This window comes from Cebus imitator, unplaced genomic scaffold (assembly GCF_001604975.1).
Source record: "Cebus imitator isolate Cc_AM_T3 unplaced genomic scaffold, Cebus_imitator-1.0 Scaffold587, whole genome shotgun sequence".
Lineage (NCBI taxonomy): Eukaryota > Metazoa > Chordata > Mammalia > Primates > Cebidae > Cebus > Cebus imitator.
Genome location: NW_016107902.1, coordinates 420,261 through 444,759, shown reverse-complemented (window position 1 = coordinate 444,759; position 24,499 = coordinate 420,261). Strand labels below are relative to the sequence as shown.

The window sequence follows — 24,499 nt, the reverse complement described above, 5'->3', positions numbered from 1 at the left end:
AGTCTTGAACACTGTAAGACTTAGAGGTTGGGAAGAAAAGAATTCTCTGGCAGCTGAGGAAGCCATGGTCATTAAGGCAGGAGTGTGCATTGCTGTGAAGACCAAAAACCAAACAAGGTAGAGAAAGGTCAAAATTGTTGCTCCAAAATTAAATTGAAATGAATTCATAAGTGTCTCCCAAATTCTTTTCTACCTAAGGAAAGTATGTTCATCTTTAACATCCAATGCTAATGACTTGGTTGGTAAACCCCCCACCCATCCAAACCATCCCTTTTCCCCTACCATTAGTCAGAATCAGGTTTACTAGTACCAGGAGAAAGGCTTTATATTCAATCTCATTGTATCATTTTCTTCAAGGTTTTAGTCAGGTTCATCAGTAAAAATGCTCAAAATAAAAATATTTTGTGACTAACAGATTTGAGTTTTCTGTCCTGACCCTCTCTCTATATATACACACACACACTCACACACACACACACACCCCGCTCTATATATAATCATATATATACCTCCATATATATAATCATACGTATATATCCATATATATAATCTTATATATGTAAGATTATTTCATTAAATACCCATTTAGAAAAGGAACTGTCATTTGTATTAATATTCTGATCAACATAGTCACAGTTTTTATTCTTTATGTGGGAGTATAGTATAGTTGCAAAAAAATACAGACAGAAAATTGATCTGAATTCTACCCTGACAACTTATGATTATAAGACACTGGTTAAGTTCACTAATTCTCTGGGCCTCAATGTCCTCATTTGAGAAGTGTGGTTAATAATACGTACTAAAAGTCTCTTTGAGGAGTAAATGAAAACTTATACTTAGAATGGAGCAGACACTTGATAGCAAATACTAGTGTCATTCCCTTTAATGAAGGTTTTTCGTATAGTATCTGATATGGTATCTAATATTATACAAATGGAAAGCTTTAAGAAAATTTATTTTTATATTTTCCTATAGCAACAATTGGAATCTAAAATCAATATGATATTCACTTAGATTCTGAAGACATCATGTTCAGTCATATATTGGTGTAATAATGTATCTCACCACTTGCCACTGTAAAATGATCAATTCTATTTATTAATAACTATGTACCTTTAATGATAGAATGTAGTAATATCTTTAACAGAAAATTATCTTTCTGTCAACGGGTTTACCTTTCTATTCACTGTTGTTTTATTTTAACTCAAGCTTTTAATATCATGCTGAAATAATTAAAGACAACAGTGTGTCAAATATTTAACTAATTTTCTATCCCAATACCAGGATATTTCTAAGTGATATTAAATGTAAGGCAGACAGCTGCAAATCTTAGGATTAGGAGATTTTAGAATGAAAGGGGCAGGAGAAAGACTTAAAAGAATTTTTAGTAGATACAGGTTTACGTTTTGGCATTTATGATATCTTAGTCTTTCAGGACTTATTACCATCAAGTATAGAAATGTAATTCAAAAGATCAAATTACAAGAGTAACACTAAAATTCTGAGTCACATCCAAAGCTTGTTACCAACCTCCCTGCTTCATCTCACTGCTGTTTCATTTTCATCTGTATATTCCTGAAAATGACATGAGCTTTGTGGTATCAGCTTACATTTTGCTGTAATATTAACCACAAAGCCTCTAATAAAATTGTATTTGGTGTCAGTGTCTACCTTTCAAAAATGATTTTCAATCACAGGAAGGAAAGAAGAGAGATCCATTGAAATAATGGACAAAACTTGCCTTTCTTACAGTATGTCTTAAACAGTTTAAAAGTTGAAAATTGTACCCATTCTCTCATGCATACAAGGAAATGAGATTTAGAAAAAAAAAATATTTTCCTTTAACTAGCCACAAAAGTAACTGGAAGACACTGGCTATTGTTTTATTTTTATAGATTTGGGAACCTAAAAACAGACACTTGTCAGATACGGGGGTTGATATAAATTAAAAATATAAAATTCCAAGTTTGAGAGTAAATCAAGAATTTCTTGATTACTCGTTTAGAAAATGATGCACATTTTTGGCCACCGAAGTACCTGAAGCATCTAAACAATGTATGGCATATATTAGGCACTCAACAATATTTGCAGAATGAATAAATTGCATAAATACATAAAACTACAAATGTTTATGTACGAATCTAACAAAGTTTAGTCTTTTCTCCAAAAAGCTAAAGCAACACTTACTGAGTTGCCAACACAGCTTATTTTGCAACAAGACTAATTGTTTTTAATCTAGATCTAATCATCATACTAAAAACATTTTATAATTTAAAATTTAAAATGTGGATGCTAGGCCACATGTGGTAGCTCACTTCTGTAATCCCAGCACTTTGGGAGGTCGAGGCAGATGGATTGCTTGAGCTCAGGAGATCAAGACCAGAGACCAGCCTGGGCAACATGGCAAACCCATTTCTACCAAAAATACAAAAATTAGCCAGGAATCCTGGTGCATGCCTGTGGTCCCAGCTACTCAGGAGGCTGAGGTAGAAGGATTGCTGGAGCTTGGGAAGTTGAGACTGCAATGAGTCTTGATGGCACCACTGCATGCCAGCCTGGGTGACAGAGCAAGATCCTATCTCAAACAAACAAACAAAAAAACACAAAAATATATGGATGCAGATTTTCTTTCCTTTCAAGAGAAGACTTTTCCATCAGAAATATGGTAGATCCAGCCGAGGAGTGTGACGTTTTTTCATTAGTTGAATAGATCCCCGAACTTAGAGAAAACATCTGTCAACATTTTAACTGAATGTGTTACCTTACTCTATTACATCAATTAGTTTTATCTCCCTGTTCAGATTGTTTTCTTGAGATGCAAAGAATGAGATCAATTATCTTAAATCTCTCAGTTTTCTGGTTATATGCCTCTATGCTCAGAGTGACTGTCCTCATTCAAGCCACTGTCACATCTTTCCATGTTCAGCACAATATCTATTTTTAATAGATTTTCCTATGTCTTATCTACCTCCAATTCTTTCTTTATAAAACACTGAAATACAAATCTAATCAAATGGTTCCTATCCTTAAAATTCTTCAATCACATGGGTAGCATGCCCTGAGAACAAAATCTCAAACTCCTTAAGTACACTCCATTACACATTCATTTTCTGATATTATTCTTATTCATTTTTCTAGTTTATCTCTTGCTGTTCTTCCCATCTTACTGAACACTCTAGCCATATGGATCTATTCTCAATTCCCCAACACAGTAGGCAATTTCTCACCTCCTGACTTTAGCCCAAGCTTGGTCTGAATGCCCTTCCTCACACCCTTCAGTTGTGAAAGGAGCTTGGTGAACGCACACTCAAGATACAAATCACCATCTCGGGAAATCTTATCACAAGCCACAGCTGGATTATTTATGTTTCCCTTCTATGTTCTTTCAGGGCATGCTGTGCGTAATTTTAACAAAGCATTTTTCAAACTCTACTGTAATTACTATTTTACTTGATCCTCCAGATTCTTAAAGACTGGAAAAATGTCTAATTAGCTACATTCCCACTAATGTCAGTCTTTGTATTTGGTACTGATGATGTTCTTAGCAATTTTTAAATATTTAGCATGTACTGTAAGCTCTTTATACACAGAATTTCATTTAATTGTTGCAACAATCCTAAAGGGTCAATATTATTATCTGCAGAAAGCTTGATAACTTATCTGTATTAACACATTTGATAAATATCAAAGCCAGGACCCCAATTTGTATGAGTTCTGACCCTCTGTTCCTAATTACTATGATAATAATTCCCTCACAAAATTGGTACTTATTATTTGAGTATGTAATGGGTGGATCTGTTAATCCAAGTGAGGGAAATGAAACATCAATGTTTTAAGACCAATATATTAACTCCTTTTAAAAGTATTAGTACAATCATTGCTCAAAATACCTGCATATTTCCCTTTTAAAGTAAAGAGATGGCCATTGAAGAATATTTTGTTGTTAATATGAGGAAAATACTGATTCCTGCGTGGTTGGTATAGCCAAATATTGTGTTAAATTCAGAAAAGTTTTGAAACCAAATGATAGTATTTTTTGCCATATAAAAGCTATGCTTTTCAAACTGGAAACAAGCATCTCAAACTACATATACAGTATATTAGCTTTCAATCAGCAATGTAAACAATGTAACATAAGCATTACATGGACTCTACATTAAGATAAACCAAACCACTTTTGCTAAGACAGATGTAATCACTCAAATTCCATTGGGAAAGAGGTAACAGCATTATTTGGTCTAGGTTCCAAGTACGTTTTTTAATGAATAGCTTGAGCTTTGTAGATTCATTTTTTCATAATACCTATTTCCAACATTTAAGCATTATGGTGTTTCAAGTGTTTTGTGCTTAGGATGCAATTGTAAAACAGGCCAGTATTTGATCTTTCTTCATTAGGCTGTTTTTAACTGATACTTATTTTCACAACTCCTTCTAAATACGCTAAATAAAATACATTGTTACCCTTCTTTATACCTTAAGTCTCCTTATTTTTGTATCAGAAGTCTAAAAAAAGTAAAACATTATACAATAAAGAAGTTATACTCAGAAATATCCAACAATTTCATTTTGATCAACATGTAATTTTAAAATTATTCAAGAGCTAAATCCAAAAATCAACTTGACCCTAAACAATATATGGATTTGGAAAACATTTATTTTGGTGCTGAATATAAGCAAAAAAAAAAAAAGTTGTCTGAATTGAACTATATCTTATTATGATGATTTTAAAATTAGATCCACTTGTTTACATTGTGTTTTAGTAACTACTTTACACATCTAAATTTATATTTTGTATATCATACTTATTTTAAAGTAGGTACTATATTAAGGTGAATGTAGGTGCTACATTAAGATGAATAAAGTTTAAATGATTCTGTGAAAAGTTCTCTTCTATATCCCTTTGTCTGTCTTGCAATTCTTCTCCCCAGTGGACTCCAATGTTACTGTCTTTTTGTGTATACTTCCTGTCCAACTGTATGTACATATAACCATATATACATACATATATTAGAGGACCTAGATCCATTTCCTGGCTCTTCACCAACCATGTAACCGGTAGAGAAACTCAATCCCTTAGAAGTGGAGCACATTTGTAAAGTATAAATGCCAAACTAGATGATTAGGTTTCTTCCACTTCTAAAATGGCAAAATGGATGAAAGCTAACAACAGTCTTTTACTTCTCCATTTATTTTCATCTAATGTTTAAACATGATTCTTTAATCCATGATAGAAAGTTCGTTATTTACTTGTACGTCTGAAAGCTGCAGGGATTTATAATCTTATCTGTCTCCTCTGTTTTCCTATCCTACTTGATGTCTTATGACCTAAAATAATTCAAGCCTAGCTTAGAAGATAATTCATGGACTCAAAGATTTCCTCAGCCCCAACTCATTGATGTCTCAAGGAAATGTGGACTCAGGGGGGACAGATCTTTGAATTATTCAAGAGAAACCACTAAACCAAGTTTTTAAAACCTCCTGATTAAAAAATGTTGGTAGACTATAAAATTTTACCAATAGCTCTCTGCAGATCAAGCAAAGTATAACCAAGGGTTGTATTTAGCTTATAACTCATGAGTTTCAGTCTAGAACGTGCTGACTGATAAGAAACTAAATTACAGTCTGTATAAATACTGTATTAAATATGGTATTACCACCTTGATACAAGACGGAGGATACTGATGGGAGATTAGCCCTAACTTGATGTCAAAAGCAACTGCTTACAACTTTTCTTGCCTTTACTCTTATTAAAGATAGTTTACTCAGCCCTTGATCTCAAAGACATTATCCTGAAGTTTACTATTACTTTTTGTGACTTTTGATCTTCCAGGATAGCTTTGATGTTTATCATGATGTTATTGCCCTTTTATATTAATAGTAATATTATATGAGATGAGAAGAACACAGAATCCCCCTTGACATGTAATCCAAAAGAAATAGTTTAGCACAGTCTCATGTTCTCCAAAAGGCCTATATCCTAAATGACTCAACTCCACCTCCAAAGGACACCTGAACTCATTCATCTATAACCTCTGTCTTGGGAGAAACCCTCATCAACATACATTAATATGGTGCTAAGGTCAAAGACATACTACTTAAAATGATCTTGGCCAGAGATAAGCAAGTGAAAATGTACTGAGTGATGGATGAAACTGTTTAGGTATCAATAGGAAAAACGCCGGAAAATAGCCAGAAAAATGCTATTGCCAGAAAAGAAACAATTTCAGGATCAAATGAAAGAAAGCTGTATGAAAACAGTAAAACAAATTGGAAAATTTTAAGTAAAATTAAATGCCTTGGGATATTGTTTATAATTATTCAGCAACAGTTCTTCTCAAATTTGTATTATTTTGCTATAGCTTTGCTTAATTTCTTTCCATTTCTGATTTGCACAACTTGTGTATCTGAACACTCAGAGGATCTACTTTTTTAAGTCCATTTTTACTAGAGTTAAATATGAGTAGAGCAACACTCTTTCAATTGAAGGTTTTTCTATGGAATAATTGAATAAGCCAGAGCTAAATGCTCCACTGCAGGTTGAAGTAAGTCCACTATTTTGGCTGGTTTAACAGTAAATGAAAATCACATGAAAATTATCCATAGCTTTCGGCAATCATCTGAAGAATATTTAGCAAACTGAAAAAAAAATTGTACCGTGATTCTTACATAGTATCACTAATAAAAAAGTGGAAAATAGAACCTCAAAATTCTTCTAAATTAGCTGCCTAATGCATTTTGATTAAACACTTCCACATGCTTATTATAAACCACTAATGTGGTTCACATTGTGTCTTCTTTCTATGAGTGACACCTCAATGATTTATAACTAACACTTTATGAGAACAACGTGGAAGGAATACGTACCTCTGAAAGCCTTTACTATAGGCACTTGGACAATAACTTAATCATCTGGCTAAATGTTCTATATACAAGCCTATCATCAGTTCTTGGCACAAGGATTCTCAGAAAACCTTCTTTAACACCTGTTGTCGTTTACATCAAAGATACTGGCTTTGGTATTTCAATATCCAGTGTTCTCCCAATAACAAATTTGTCCCAGGATCCCCTCTACCTGAGTTTATTTTAACTTACCTGGAACCACTATAAGCTCCATCCTTGCCAGAAGATTTATAGCAAGCAAAATGTTTTTTGTCTCCTTTGATTATTCTTTTTTTAGGTTGACTTTAACAGGGCAAAGGGGCATGGTAGTGGTGATTACATGGAGAAGCAGTTAAATTCTTGCAAGATAGAATTACAATCACTATTGTCTCCTTTTTGTTTTTATGTTCTCAAACACCATACACCAAAAAATATCGGAGACCTACCTCCTACCCTCATTTCTCACAGATTCCTAGAAATCCTATTCTTCTAAGTAAACTAATATACGAATGGTGTATTATCCCATTCTCAGGCTGCTATGAAGAAATACTCGAGATTGGGTAATTTATAAAGAAAAGAGGTTTAATTGACTTACAGTTCCGCATAGCTGTGGAGGTCTCGGAAAACTTACAATCGTGGCAGAAGGCACGTCCTCAAAGGGCGGCAGGAAAACAAGTGTGAAGTGAAGTGGAGAAAGCCCCTTTTAAAGCCATCAGGTCTCCCGATAACTCACTATCACGAGAACAAGATGGAAGCAACCTCCCCCAGTGATTCAATTACTTCTTACTGGTCCCTCCTATGATTGTGGGGATTATGGGAACTACAATTCAAAGTGAGATTTGGGCTAGGACACAGCCAAACCATATCACATGTGAACAATAGTAACTATTAATCTTTTTTTTCTGTCACACATCCAATATGAAATCTTAAACGCTGATTATTCTCTTGATTTCACAAATGGTGAAACCGAGAATTCAGTGACTTTCCTCACAATGTTAATTTATAATTACTGTGTTGCTAGGTCCAGGTGTTCTCCATTTCACCACAGTAATTTAAATACTTGTTCAAGGATAGGCCAATCCAGTGTCAGATAGTGTTATACCTTCTTGTGCTGTACATTAAAACTAATAAAATTATTTATAAATATTGAGTTTTGGTAAATATTCAGTAACTATAAAAATCAGTTAATATAAAAGACAGCATAAATTGTATGGAAAAAATCCACATTAGCTTTTAATCTGTATCAATTTCCTTGGCGTATGTAAGCATGTGGAAAAGATGATGCCACTTAAATAGCAAAGTTATTCGAGTTGGATGAGAGTTTTAAGCAGTAATTCTCTAATAGCAAGCTGCTTTTCTCTTACATTTAGAGAGGTTACAGTCACACCTGATACCTAGGAAGGAATCTCATATTGAGAGTCAGAGAGAGTAGATTTCTGTTTTCTCCTAACTGAGATTGTTTTAACTGTTCATGGGTTCAATTACAAAAAAGCTGGATTTTGTTCTTAGATCTGAACATATTTAGGAAAAGCTGGCATGAAGAATATTTTACCTCAGAGGAAAGGAATGAACAAATTAGTCAATTTTTCCTTTTTGTGACAATTTGATCATGGGGAAATAAATTCCAGAATATTGTTAAAGGCTGTGTATAGTTTCATTATTTTATCATAATAAAGGAAGTTTGGCTCACTAATAACACGCTGAGCATATGGAGGACATTGAGAAGAATAAATGAGGCATTATTTTTGAAAGATGGTAATTAAACTTTGTTCAGTCTTGCTTCTCTTTGTTCTTGTTGTTAGTATGTGTTACTTTGCTCAGCATGTTATTAGGCAAGAAATGCCCTTTAACAAAATTTAGCTCATTGTGGCATGCATGAGATAGTAGGTATTCTAAGTAGTTTCTACAGCCTACTTAACGTTATTACATGACTATAATAAAATTGTACTATAATTTAGGTACAGTTGATAAAAATGTTGAATTCACTTAGTTATACCAGGTAGTAATCTTCAGTCTAGAAACCAAACTAATGATAGACAAAGTCTTCATAATGAGAAAGGGTCCTCATGAAACTGCAAATTTAGGGCCAGGCATGATGGCTTACGCCTGTAATCCCAGCACTTTAGGAGGCCAAGGAGGGTAGATCACCTGAGGTTAGGAGTACAAGACCAACCTGGCCAACATGGTGAAACCCTATCTACTTATAATACAAAAAAAATTAGCTGGGTGTGGTGGTGCATGCCTGTAATCCCAGCTACTTGGGAGGCTGAGGCGGGAGAATTGCTCCAACCCAGGAGGTAGAGATTGCAGTGAGCTGAGATCGCACCACTGTACTCCAGCCTGGGCAACAAGAGTGAAACTGTGTCTCATAAAAAAAAAAAAAAAAAAAAGAAAGAAAGAAAAGAAAATGCAAATTTAAACTTTTCTCTATTGTCTTTAAGTATGTAGGTGCAAGCACAAAATCTTCTGTAGTCTCCTCTCCACCATTATGTAAATAGAAGTTGCAAGGCTTGAAAGAGATACAACATATACTTAAAATTTCAGTTTGATTTTAGAAGCAAGAGGTAGTTCAGGAAAATAAACCTCTGTATTTAATAGTGATTCTCAGGAGTGAGGAGAATTTGATAGCATTTCTTAAAGGCATGAGTGACTAGTAATAAAAGTGTACATGTAAAATTGCCTCTGATTTTTAGCCAGCAGAAGAAAAAAGCAGACATCTAGGAAGGATATCATGTGCATATCATGTATATTACATCTTGAAAGAAAAGTCTAAATGCTTGGAAGTACCAAGTGATAATCCAGAGAGCTGACTTGTTACTATGCTTTTCAATTTGGTTTTAGGAATTTCAGGACATTTTCATGCAACAATAGCTAATGCATTTTAAGTGGACACATAAAAGAAATTTACAGTTGCTTATCAAATGAACGAATGATAAAAGCTTACCAAATAGCTATCTTAGAAAAGTAAAAACAAAATCCTGCAATTCTTTTTATTAAATATCTCATATAGGTATATAGCTAGAGATAAAAAAGTAGGCGAACATATTATAAAAATTATTTTAAAATGTTTAAAGGAGTCATTGACAAAGGGTTAAAATACAAAGAAGAACATTACTATGGATTATAAATCACGTGGAATATTTATTGCTATACAGTAACATGAGTTGGGTAATATTGACATGATAAATCCCAAATAGCATTTAAATTAACATCTGCAAATAAACAGTTTGTTAATTCACATTATCTTCAGAAGATGGGTTCTGATTTCTACAAACCTCGACTCTTGTCAAGCCTTAATATGACAGAAGTAATAACAAATGCTCTTTTATCATTCACCTATAGCAAGACGACCTCTATTTCCAGTACTTATAACCATTTGACACTATCTATGAAGAGAATCGAAAGATCCTCCCATCATAGATCTTGAGTTTGCTCAATGTGGGTAAAATAAAGATATAATCCAAATTTAACTTTACTTTCAAAGGCGTATACGACGGTTTCCTGACACGTCTTGCCTATTTAAAAAAAATTTTATGATGGTAAATAAACCCTGGAAAATTCCTTCTCAGATTTTACCACCTGAAACTGCAGCTGTTGGCTGCCACTATCACAGTCTCACAACTCCAAACTCACGTGCAAACCTCATCAAGGGCAGACATTTCTAATTGATTCCAGAAGTTTTTTTTTTTTTTTTTTTTTTTGCTTAGATCAGGGGGCAAAGGAAGAATAATGAGCAGCTTTTCAGAGGGAATTGGGGGTTAGGGTGTTGAGGGGAGGGGGTGGTGCTTTTAAAATCTCAGGCTTGGCCAGAAATGCGTGGCAATTTTACGGTCAATTGGCCAGAGCATCTGGAACCAGGCATTATGGCCTTGCAGTTGATGGTAGTGAAACCAGCTTACAGGCAACGGCAAGCCGGTAATGAGTCCCTGTCATGTACTAGTGGAAACCACGTTGACGGTCTGCCAAATATCCCCGCGCCTTTTCTTAGCGACAGGATTCCTTTTAGAGCCGTTGTCTAGTATCTGCAATCTGTCCTCGTATAGATCTTCATCTGTTTTCTCTATTCTTAAAGACAATGCAAAAATAAAGGCTAAAAATTAGAGCGTGCATGCGTTTGATTCCTTACGTGCTGACATGGCTCTATATCACAAGGTTGTGTTTGCTTTCATTTGGGGCACATATTTCAAACGCAGCGGCCATCTTGCTAGTGCATGGGGAGTGTCGGATGCGCAGGTCATAAATCATAGCACAGGGTATGGCACACTCAGAGGAGAGGAGGTGAAATGCAGGCCCTTTGTTATTTCCAGTGTAGGACAGGTGATTATTCTTAAAAAGGTGGGAAGGGGGCAGGGTTCTTTTTTAAACGCCAAGCAGAAAACCAAGGGTGATATGGAAATAATTTCTTAGGAGTAAATGATGTTTACTTTAGGCTGCTGCTCGTAATTCACCACGCTGACATTGGTAGGTTACACCCACGAATAAGTCAGGTAATAATAGGACAGCCATGAAAAATGTAGAGATGTGTCAACAGGGTGGAAACTGGTTCCGTGGTGAAGAACAAGCCATGCAGAAAGCTAGATTTCTAATATTCTCAAATCTCTATTTTTATCCAAACAATGAAATTAATGGGGATTGTATTCATGTTATAACTCACTCAAAATTCCAGGATTTGTGATGTTAAACTAAATTCAGCATGTATGTGCTTATCTGATCTACTCTTGGCAGGGAATCCCTTCTTGTTTTCAAACAAAAGTAAAACAAGCACAAAAGCAAGACTAAATGAAACAACAAACAGCTAAACAAAAATAAAAAAATGTATTTAAAATACTTTTTGAAAAACATATTTTTGTATGTGAAGTTTTTCTGAAAACACCTGTGTTCTGATGATTACAGTATGTGTGAATCAGAAATAGGTAGAATTAGTGTAGCTCAAAATATAAGTAATATTAAAATGCATTAAAAAAGCAGTGAACAGATAGAAAATGACATCTACTTGAACAAAAAGTATTATTTGCAAAAGCAACTGCACTTGGATGCCTGTGTTGGTACTTAAAAATAAGAGCATACTGGGGAAGGGACAGGTGAGTAAGAATATAAGCTATATTTTTGTCTTTTCATTTTTAATTGTCTTAAGATGATACATAGAAAACTATCATGTAGTATGCTCTTAGATGTGGATTTAATATCTTAAAATCCCATACAAAGCCAATACATTTTGGAAAATTTCATGTGATAATTTGCAATTGACTGTGTCAAAACTAATCTTTCTCCTTTTATAAAGCAGAAAAGCAATACTGTATTCTAATATTGCTTAATTTTACTTCCAAGTATTTTGTTGTTCATGGAAAGAAAAACTGACCATTTTTAGGAGGAATACAGGAAGAGAACAATTTTTTTTTAAAGGAGACCACAAATAAATCACCTCAAATGGCTTATTTTCACCTTCAACTTAGCTAGCCCCACAACTCAGTCCATCAGTTATTTTCTATGTACCATTACAGAATAGTAAACAATGTGTTCATGAGAGATAGATGTACATTGTGAATGAGACATATATAATGCTTTCCTCATAGGACCTGGAAGAGTAAACATTTGTTAATTGCATGTGATGGTAAAGATACATCTTGAAAAAGATTATATCTTTATATTCTAAAAACATTTATAAGGATAATAAGTGAAAGAAAACAATTTTTAAAGTGGCAGGATACTCAAATTGAGTTAGAAGTAAAGGAAGAAGAATACTTGCAAACCTTTATTATATTAACACAAAAATATCAAAGTGGATCTGCTAGTAACCTCAGTGTTTACATGTTTTATGCTATTTCCTGAATCTTACATTTTTTTCTAAAAATAAAAATAGATTATATCCTACAAATTATATTCTCATACGTTACATAAAGGTAATTTTCAAATAGGTTAATGTATAGAATATAAAAGGGATACAATCTGGGACTATGACCTAGGGCAAAGTGGCTTATATTGACTTACACATGGCTAACGAACAGGTAAAATGACTAATATTTGGCCTATTGAAGAGAAGATTCATGTACTCACTAACATAGCGCCATGAACATAGGAGATTTTCCAGTGTTTCAGAAATTTTGATATAAGGTAGGGTGAATTTGGGATTAATTTTAAGTGTGAATACTCTCCCCTATGCAAGAATAGAGAAAATCATCATCTGTGCACTTCAAATAGTAAATCTTGCTAAAGAAGCTGAGATCATGGAATTAATTCAAATTATACATTAGCTTAATATTTTTGCATAATTATAGTCAGTTTTCATCACCCTGCCCAGAAGTTGTATAAATGTATACTGGTTGTTATAGGTGGAATTGTAGCTGAATATATCAGCACAATATGGAAAAAAAGTTTATCTGAATTAATAATAATGGATAGTATAATAGTACCTTTTTCATAGATAAAGGGGAGTATTGTATTGTATTGTATGGAATTATTCTATGGAAATAAAATCCATTCACATTCAGTCCAGGGGTGAAGAGACAAACTACAAGCTGAGAGAAGATATTTTCAATAAACATAAATGACAAAGAACTGATATTATCATCATATATAGAATTTCTAAAAATCAAGAAAAAGAAAACAAAAACATCTGAATAGAATGGATAAAAGGTACCAAAAGAATCACAGGAAAGGAAACACAGATTGCCAATAAACATAAAATAATGATCAACTTCAACAGTAAACAGAAAACAGTACTTACGAATACAATGAGATACTACTTAATTTCCCAAATGGACAATAGGTTAGAAATCTGACAGTTTTGGTGAGGAAATGTATACTCTGATAGTGGTAAATTTTATAATCACTTGGAAAACAATTTGGCATCATCTTAAGAATTTAAACAAGCACATTTGCTATAATCCAGCAATTCCCATCTAGCTCTAGAAACTAGAGAAACTCTACATATGTGCAACGTGCACTAGAAGATGTGTACATGAATTTTTATTGCAGCATTGCAATAGAAAAACCTAGAAACAACACTAGAGGACAGATAGATATGTATTGTCAACAGTGACCACTTACAGGAATAGAAATGGATATGAGTACAGACAACAAAAACAATACATTTGAAAAATTACAGTTTTTTTAAAAAGCATGGAAATGATAAGCACAAAGTACAAAGTAATTGTTCTGTCTGTGGAAATATGAGTGATATCACAGAGATAGCAGATAACATAGTGTTAATAATAGTTCACTGATACTAAAATTTTATTTAGAATGGTGATTTTGTTATCTTTTATAAAAATATTATATCTAATTTGATATCTCAAATGCTATAGAAAAAAACAGATGCGATGAAAAATATTAAAACTAATATAGCAAACATTATATTACAATAATATAATTTTATTTAGAATGGTGTTTGTTATCCTTATAAAAATATTATATCTAATATCTCAAATGCTATAGAAAGAAACTGATGTGATGAAAAATATTAAATAAAACTAATAAATACCAACTTTGTACACTTTATAAAAATATTAGGGTCAGACACTGTGGCTCATGCCTGGAATCCCAACTCTTTGGGAGGCCAAAGCGGGCAAATCACAGTCGGGAATTCGAGACCATCCTGGCCAGTGTGGTGAAATCCTGTCTCCACTAAAAGTACAAAAATTAGCCAGGCATGATGGTGGACACCAGTAATTCAGGAGGCTGGGGCAGGAGATTTGCTTAAACCCGGGAGACCCAGGTGGTAGTGAGCAGAGGTCACAACATTGCACTCCAGCCTGGGTGACAAGAGTAAGACCCTGTCTCAAAAACAAAAAGAAAAATTAGACGTTTGGATAATACTAAAAAATAGATCAGTCAGAACTGTTCTATGCTATGAATATTTGTGCGTGTGTGTGTGTGTGTGTGTGTGTGTGTGTCACCTTGAACCCAAAAGTATGCACATAGCAGACTAGCATACATATCATGAAAAAATGTTGTAGCCAGATAAACAGTTGAAATGAATCATTTAAGAGGACTTCAAATATTCTGTGATGACAACAGACTAATCACCATTGTAAGATGAACCCCAGTAATATAAAACCTCAGCGTGGTAGACTGATAAAAGGGCATAAATTCGTGTGTGCCTTTTTGCAATTGATCTTACTGCTCTTCTAATCAAAAGAATTTATTTCCCTACCCTTTGATTTTTGGCTGGTCTGATGATTTGTCTGACCAATGGAATGTGAAGTATATAGAGTTCTTGGGCCTAGGCTTCAAGGAGGCTTGCACATTCAGCCTTCAGTCTTGCACATCTTGCAATTGCAATGTAAAGAATTTGGCCTGGTATACTGGAGGGTGAGAGGCCATGTGGAGGGAAAACAGTGTGCTCCCTTGATAGCCAGACAAGTGCTGCTCACATTTCATTTTAGCTCAGCTGATTCCGTGGAATACTGCTGCATGAGTGGACCCAGGTGAAAGCAGCAGAGAAAATACCACAAAAATTTTGAGAAATAATACATCTTCATTTGTTTTAAGCCATTAAGTTTTGGCTTGGTCTGTCATGCAAAAACATAAACACCAAGGAAGCCTGAATTTTACCAGATAAATAAACACATACATACATACACCAAACAAGAAAGAAAGAGAAACAAGGCAAGAGGGAAGAATCCATGCAAGTACGAAGCTTGCTGAAAACTGCTGAATCTTTCTTGGTTTTCTAATACACGTATGTTGACATATTAACTGGGTAACAAGAGACATCTGAATACGCATTCTTGGCAATTTGAAGTCAACAAACATGTAATTCAGCATTCTATTTAGAGTTAAAATTACAATAATGTATTCTTCTCAAGTTTGGTGAGTAACAGCTATACAGCAGGTATTTTCAATGCACATTTAATATTTATTGAATAAGTCAATAAATATTGAAGGGTCTTATGGTTGCTACTTATGGTTGGTTTCTTCATTACACAAAATGGCTGAGGTAGCAAATTGTTACCCTTGGGGTAATGCTTTTTCAAAAGAGCTGCCCAGACAAGATAATAATGTGGAAAAGGTAACTAATAAGAAGACATAATTATCAGATTCCAGAGTTGGAAGAAAAGTAGGGTGTTTCCTAAAGAGTGAGATACATGCTAATTAATGGTGGTACTCTACAGGATTGCAGTCAGAACTGTGAACTGGCGGGTAAGAATCCCTCTAGGGATTCCCTTTTTAGATGCAGGTGGAATTTTCTGAACTCCTGAGTGCCTACCCAAGGTTCTTAAGACCTTAAACTTCTACTCGCCCAAGTTTAGCAGGAACTTCTAAACTATTGAGATGGAAGCAACCCAAACCTCACTCCTAGATAAGTGAAATTCATGTATTCTCTGACATTGACAGAAACTCCCAGAACATGTCTTCATAAATCTCTGGCATCCAATATCAGCAAGAGAAGGACAAGGAAGCACCTCTCTGAGTTTTAGGTCTGTTCTACCTGTCTTAATTCTGCTTGCTTTGGCTTTATTCTTTGAAGTTTTGCGAATGATCACCTAAGTATGAAATTTTTTAAATTGAGAGATTGGGATGGAAATAATAAAAGTGATTTTAACAATGGCATTAAGATAAATATCCCCATATTACTAAATGATCCTATTCAATGCCATTTTCATAAGGATTTTATTTTCAGATATGGAGTTTTAGAAAATAATTAGATTTATTATTTTACTCATATTTATGTTAATTTTTACTTCATAACTTGATGACATTTTAAGTCTATGCTTTGGGTATTTCTAATTTGTGGTTTTCTATTACTATAGTGATAAAATTTCATTTAAAAGAAATATATTTACATTTTAAAAAATGAAATACCCTAAATATAAACAATGAGAAGAATCAAAGTGGCCTACTTATATACCATGTGTTTCTTTTAGAGGTAAAGTTTTTTTGCAAGAAGTTCTTAAATATGAGTTCAATAAACAAAGATAATATTTTGCATGACTTAGTTAGAAACAGTTATCTGCTGTGTCTTAGAGAAATCATTTTTTTTATCCTAAAATACAAAGTCAACTACTAAACTCCTACCTCTATTCATTTCTCACTAAGCTGGGTTGAATAATCCACATTTAAAAAACAAGTTCCAAATAAAATGTTTTATTGTATGTTACCTGGTCACTGCAATCACAATTAATTTGTGATATAGGAAATCATAAAATACAAAAAATCCTCAAACCTTTCCATATGATACTGTATCTGAATGATTGAAAAATACTATAAATTCATATTCCAAAGACATTTTTAATACTCAGAGAATCTAACTGGAAAAAGGAGAACCTATGCTGTGTTCCTTACTAAAATCATCACATGTGCTTTACAGCCTGTACTTATTTATATTCTTAGTAGTAACATGAGAGTGGTAATGTCAGTGGTACTGAAGCTTTTGGTGGAGTGGGTACAACATACTGCACATTTACAGACATTATTATAAATATTTTTTGTATTTATCATCTTATTTAATCCACAGGTCCACCTGCTAAGGTAGGTATTACTATTATTATTCTCATCATGCAGAAGAGAAATAAAAGCAGACAGAGGTATTTAAAAGTCTGGAAGGAATGACTGATAACAACATTAAAATACCTATAAGCTTCAACGGAAGTATTACATCATTAGCAGTAAGTACACTTGACCCTTGAACAACTCGGAGGTTAGCAGGGCAAACCTCCTGTGCAGTCAAAAATTTGCTTAACTTTCACCTCCCCTGAAAATGTAGCTACTAACTGCCTACTGTTGACTAGATGCCTGATTGATAACCTGAACAGATGCTTAACACATATTCTGTATGTTACGTGTATGATACACTGTATTCTCACAATAAAGAAAACGTTAAGAAAATGATAAGGAAGAAAATGCATTATTAAGCTGAAGTACATCATCATAAAGGTCTTTTTTCTCATTTTCTTCATGTTAAGTAGTCAAGGAGGAGAAAGAGGTGAGTTTGCCAACTAAGGAGTGGCAGAGGTGAAGAAGATAAGGAGGTAGAGGAGGTGGAAGAGGTGAGGAGGTAGAAGGGGAAGCCAGAGAGACAGGCACACTAAGTGTAACATTTATTGAAAAAAATCCACACATAGATGGACGTGTGCATTCACACCCATGTTGTTTAAGGATCGACTGGATACAAAAGCTATAGTAAATGCCAGGATATGGTCATTTCTTAAGGCGGGCAGTTGTGAGATTAATAAAGAGTGTATGCATGCTCTAAGCCCACACCTGAGAACATATGCAGATAAAATCAGATTACGATCCCCATAAAAATAAGAAAAAAAAAAAAACTAATAAATTATAAACAAATCAGAAATAAGCAGTCAAAGTAACTCCCGTGCCTCCTCCACCTTAGTGATGCCAGTTGGATATAGCTAGAATATGGGCATTTTAAAGAATCATGGTTTCTGGAAATCACTGGTTACTAACTGACGCCTTACATGAGTAGGAGCCGTAGGACACGGTCGACGCAGCTTAGATGCAGCTTCTCTCCACAATGGGCTACTCACTGTCATTGTCATCAGCATGCTGGTGTCTTTGACTGAGGCTGTGACAACTCTAGGGTCATGCAGCTGTATCTTTCAAATATTTCGTCTCAGTACCTATCACAAAACTCTGAACATGGAAACTTAGTGGAAAAAAAAAGATATTGAGATTTTAGATTAAAGGGCACATATGTTCATTAAAGAATAAACTCATCACCAAAAAAAGAGAGGAATAATGAAACCATTTAGGTAACAACACAAACATAACCACTAATAAAGTGTGGTTATATCTTCTTACAATCTATTTTCTCTGCATTGTACTGTTTGTTTATACAAAACAGATGAATAACTTTGTCAGAAAGGAGATAACTATAAATTTGATAGGCACACTCCTCTCAAATAATGTAGGAAGCCTATTACCAAGCAAACTTACAGAGTTTGACTTATATAATAAAATAATATAACAAGAAACCTCCACCCAACCTTCTAGATAAAGAAGAGTCACAGGGCTACAGGCTGATGCTACCAACATATTCAACATTGATTTACAGGAGAAAGGGGATCTATTGCTTCACTGACATTGATTCTAGTCATAGCTTCAAAGAAAAATGAAGAGAACATAGTGTCCTCGTAGTCAGTCACTCGTAGTCAGTCAGCCCTAATTCATATTGAATGGAGTCACTGAAGACGTTTATTAGCTTTCTATACTCATTATTGAAGAAAAGTTTTAATAAAACAGCAGGTTTATTAAAACTCTGATAAATAGCAAAGATTTACATAAAGTTCTAAGAGATACAAATGTGAAGAAAACACACATTTGAAATTCATAATTAAGAATATAAGAATTGGCCAGGCACGGTGGCTCATGCCTGTAACCCCAGCACTTTGGCAGGCCTAGGTGGGCAGATCACGAGGTCAGGAGATCGAGATCAGACTGGCTAACATGGTGAAATCCTGTCTCTACTAAATATACAAAAAATTTCGCCAAGCACGGTGGCATGTGCCTGTAGTCCCAGCTACTGGGCAGGCTGAGGCAGGAAAATTGCTTGAATCCAGGAAGCGGAAGTTGCAGTGAGCTATTGTGCCACTGCATTCCAGCCTGGGCTGCAGAGCGAGACTCCCTCTCAAAAGAAATTTAAAAAGAATATAAGAATTAGTAACTGGTTGTAATTTTTACAATGTTTAACTTTAAAAAGAAATGGAAAGAAAAGGCCACTTCACAGATAAAAAGGTTGCTAGCAAAATACTTATTCAGTCTTTATGCTGCCATCTCCCTTGACCTCTTGTGAGAGAAGACTTGCTCAAGTTTAATCATTAATGGTTTAGCTTTATTAATAATACTAACACTCTAGTACTGGTAATATGGACAAGGATAACTATAATTTATCATTTCTTCCTATGTTCTCTCCTTTGTGGCACTTCATTTTTCTACCAAACCATGCGAATTAAATACTGTTATAACATCATTTTAAGGAAAAATTCTAGTGGTAAATCACAGGCGACTTGTCCTCTTGAAGAACTGGTTGCGCATGTGCCCAAATGGACAGAAGTAGTTTCTGGAAAGGGTAGCTAAACACCCTGAAAGATTTTTCCATGTTCTCTCTTCTTTGAATCATAAACCAAAGAGAATTCAGAGATAAATTATTCAAACCACTTGCCTTTTCAAAACACTTTTTCAGTTAAATTGATGAGATATTTTATTAGAGCACTTTACATTTCCAAGCTACTTTTGCTACATTTTGCTACAACCCTTAAGGTAGAGGAGTATTGTTATCATTACATCAATAAAAATGTACCTGGATGATGAAGAGCTATAGTGTCAGACTTCCTGAGTTTGTTCCCTGATTTATCACTTAATAGTTATGTATATTTAAACAAGTTGTGTACACCCCTCAATATTCTCATTGTGAAGATAATGGAAGTAACTACATCATAGGCTTGGTATGAATACTGAATCGAGCAATACTAGTAAGGCATTTAGACATCGTAAGAGCTCAATACATGTTAGCTCCCATTAAGCCTATTTTACAGTTGAACAACCTGATGCATAGAATCCAAAATCACAGACAGAGCGAGTGTCAGACTAAGAATTCATAGCTCTGACATTTCCTCAACAATGCTGTTCTTCCCCACTTCTCATTCTAGCTGTCCCCAAACTTGACTTGTGGATTTCAAGGCAGGCCAAAGCCAAAGAATTATTTCAAGCAATCCTTAAGTTCATATAAAATAATAACCATAATAACAGGACCTAACTTTTGTGGCACACTTACTATGCATTTATCACTGTGCTAAATCCCTTACACATATTCTCTTATTTAATCCTCAAAATCATATTTCAATGGAGGTTATACTTCTTCCTTTTACAGAAGAGGAAAGCAAGAACAAGAATAGTTCAGTGGCAAAGTAACTTCCAAAGAACACACAGCTGCTCAGTTCTTCAGCCAACAATCAAATTCAGGCAATATGGCTTCAAAGCTTAAGTCTCTACTACTCACCTTCATCTATTAACTAAGTAAGTAAACTGACACGATTCTATACTAGAGTTCATTATGCTTAAAAGCTGGACATACTACACTGCCCTCCACCATCCCATCATCAAAGAATCTTAAATGCAGTATGTTTTTGTAAGCACACATTCCCACATGTTTACAACATTGACTAAAGTAAGGAACCTATGTTCTCTATTTGCTTCTGGAGTGTGTAATATAAACTATCACCATAAACCTAAGAGTAGTCTCATTAAATGAAATTATTGTCTTTCATGCCTTAAATTAGAATGTGCCCCTCATCTAGGCTGTTAAAGTGCCATTTTTCTTTGATTTTGTGTTTTTTTGGCATGTGTAGTTCTTAATTTTATTAAATATGTATAATTTATAATTCTCTATTTTGCTTTTAGGTTATAATTTCAAGAAACAAAATAAATGTACACATATCAACTATATTGCAGAATATATTAAGCTAGATGATATCCAAGATCTGGATACTAAGATTGTATGCTTCATGGGTTAAATTCACACAATATATATAATGTGTAAATATAACTCTATGGTTTAGAAGTTTAGAAGTTTTATCGATATCAAAGAATATTAACTTAATAAAGAATCTTCCGCTTCTTCCTTTCTTCTAACCACAAAATTCACCTTTTCTTCCCACAAGCAAATGTTAGGTTCTTGTTTATCTTCCTAGATATATTTACATAAATACAATAAAATACATTTATACATTTATATACCTATATCTCCCTCTCCCTGTTTTTATACTTATGTGCAGCATATGGCAGATTACTTCACATGAAACCCTGTATCATGTTTTATGGTGAAGATTGTTCCTTACTGGTACTAAAGGGCTTCTTGTTTTATTATTATAGATGTATATTTTACTACTTTATTAATCAATAATAATTTTTAAATATGCATCTATTCATGTCATTAGATTGTTGCTAATATTATGTCATAACAAGTAATGCTACAATGAATAATATCACATATACACCAATTCACAGATGTGTGAGCATACCATTTCAGTAGAACAAATTCCTAAAAGTGAAATGCTGGGTTAAAGGATATGTGTATTTGCAATTTTGATAGATATCATCAAATTTCTTCCAAAGGAGTTGTTTCAATTTGTAATCAATACTAAATAATGAAAGCATATATATTAGGTTTTTCATTAATGCTAGAAATGGGCGATGTTCATATTTATGTTTCAAGCTTAAATAAAGTTACATGTTGCACATTCTGGTGGTGTTGGCAGGTGTCTTGGCACCAAAGTTAAGCAATATAACTCTCAATTAAAAACATAATACACTGTCTATTAATGCTTTAGTGATAAGAAAATAAATGTCTTTAACATTTTTCTAGATTCTAAACAATAAATATATTCCCACAGTTTAATATGATTTTTGGAAGATAAGAATCATCACAGAAGATTTTTTTTTCACAGTTGTTGAAAAATCTCATTGACTTCAGAGACTTTATTTCTGTAGAATGATTACTTTTCATAGGTAACTGACAAGGAATCTTGATCACAATTTTTACTTCAAAAGCTTTAAAAAAAAAAAACTTAAATGGCAGAGTCTCTGCCAAAAATTTTTTGTAAAATCACTTCTTCCACTTCTTGAGAACCTAGTACATGGTCTAACTTCTTTATAAAGTTTGTGTAATGTATTGTAATATATCCAACAACTCTATGAGGTTAATGGTATCCAACTTTAGAAACCAAAAAGCTGTGGCTCAGCAATATTAACTAGCTCAGATGACACAACTAACAAGTGCTGGTAAGTTTAAAAAAAAAAAAAAAGGTAAAAAATTTCCCACAAGTACTGGTCAGAACTGAAGTAGAGAAAACACTGTTGAATGAATAAATTAAATACGCAATAGGTATACACTATCTGGTGGCTACCTAAGATGAATGTCCTACCTCAAAAGCAGATGATAAGGAAGGGACAAGAGGCTTCAGGTGACCAAATCTGTACAGCATTAGGAACAGCAAGCAACGAAGAGTTTCCATAATAGCTGCCTGAGGCCTGAAATAAAATGTCATTAATATGCATAAGCGTTAAATATGCTCTTCATGTTTTTACATGTTGTAATTAACATGGAGATGAACTTTTCATTCTCAAGAAATACCTAGTATTTTAATATATTTGAAAAACATGTCCCTTGAAGCTATTTGAAAACAGGGATTAAACCAAGAAAGGACACTCATCTCATCTTTTTAGGGAAAATCTGTTCTTTATCAATGTACTGCTTAGTTTGATCATTGATGAGTTAGGGTAAAATTTATTTTCAGCTAATAAATAGAATATTAGGCAACTAAATTTCTAGGGTTTAAAGTAAGAGTGACTCCTTTCACCGAGTTCATATCTTCATACTTCATTTAAAAAATGAGTGGTTAGGAGAACTGATATAGTTATCTACTCTAAGAAAATGAAAAGTCAAATACCTAAGTTTTGTATTTATTTTTTAAACTACACTATAAAGTTATCTAATGTGCTGAGAGTATACCACTCTGTGGAAAATTCTTGAATTGAGTAAATGTAAAAACAATGCAAGAATTTCACTTCTTGCCTTTGATCCAGAAGAAATCCAATAGAAGTCAAGGTCATGATAATGAACCAAACCCTCAGAAGGAGAGTCACTGGTGACAGCGCCTGTCAAACAAAAACAGAGATCAATGGAGCCTTCAGGAGAGTTGTTAAAAGGTAGAAGAACAGTTAAAGCTGACAAAACAGCCAAAACTTTATTTTCTGTTACACCACTTGGCAATTGACACTTTTCAGAAAGTTTGACTACACAGAGACAATTTTGGTTTTCTTAATGTTATTTGGTTTCTTTTCAGGCATTTGGAGAAGTAATTGGACAATTCCATAATGATATTTTGCTTCAAGTGTTCATGCTAAAATTCTCCTTTAAAGTTTTGACTTTGATAATTTTTTGAAGCATGTGAGTCTCCACATACAGATAAATTAATCACATTGAAATGAGTAAACACTGTAATGGCCATTTTTAGTATCACAAAATCTTTGTTTCAAATGAAAAGCTTTCTCTAATATAGAAAATATTTAAAGGAGAATGTGTTTATGAGTGAAAACACACATATAAAAGAGATTACATGCATCCACTCATATTTGATGAAATCTACATGCTCATACATACATGTCGAAAGTTATCTTTTTAATGCTTAAATGTTAAGCATTAGTGTGCTCTTCATGTTAATATGGCAGAGATTTGTAAAGTAAATTAAAACTTACTGACATATTGGCCTTTAAACCAAGGGAAAGAATGAATATTATTTTTACAGGTACCTTAAGGGTAAATGCTTATTCTAAGACAGTCTGTCCATTGAGATTATTAGATTTCTGACTTGCAAATATGCTTTGTGCTCCAGCAAAATTAGAGGAAAAGCAGATACCAGAATTCTAATTTAAGTACATATACGCAATCTTTGTTTATAGTGTAAAAGTATTTATATTATGTACAAAAACTAATTATTTTGGAAAAATGAACCATTTACAGTTTGTTTTTGGACTCTAAGTCAAAAGATTTTCCTTTAAATCCTTGTCTCAATTTTAGCCTGGTCTTTTGTACTTTTCTTCAGAAGAAATGAATTAAAGAGTACAGTTGCATCAAGTTTGTTTTTAATCCTAATGTATTGGAAAT

General features: G+C 33.8%; 1 protein-coding gene across 1 annotated transcript in view; it reads right to left on the bottom strand.

Annotated features, from left to right (window-relative positions):
- Positions 1–24,499, bottom strand: part of AGMO (alkylglycerol monooxygenase) — a 344,339-nt gene that overhangs the window by 129,114 nt on the left and 190,726 nt on the right. Inside the window, exons 10-11 of the mRNA XM_037734209.1 lie at positions 23,408–23,490; positions 22,758–22,863 (exon numbers count right to left, since the gene is read on the bottom strand). Of these exons, the coding sequence (XP_037590137.1) occupies positions 22,758–22,863; positions 23,408–23,490 (189 nt within the window). The remainder of the gene's footprint in view (positions 1–22,757; positions 22,864–23,407; positions 23,491–24,499) is intronic.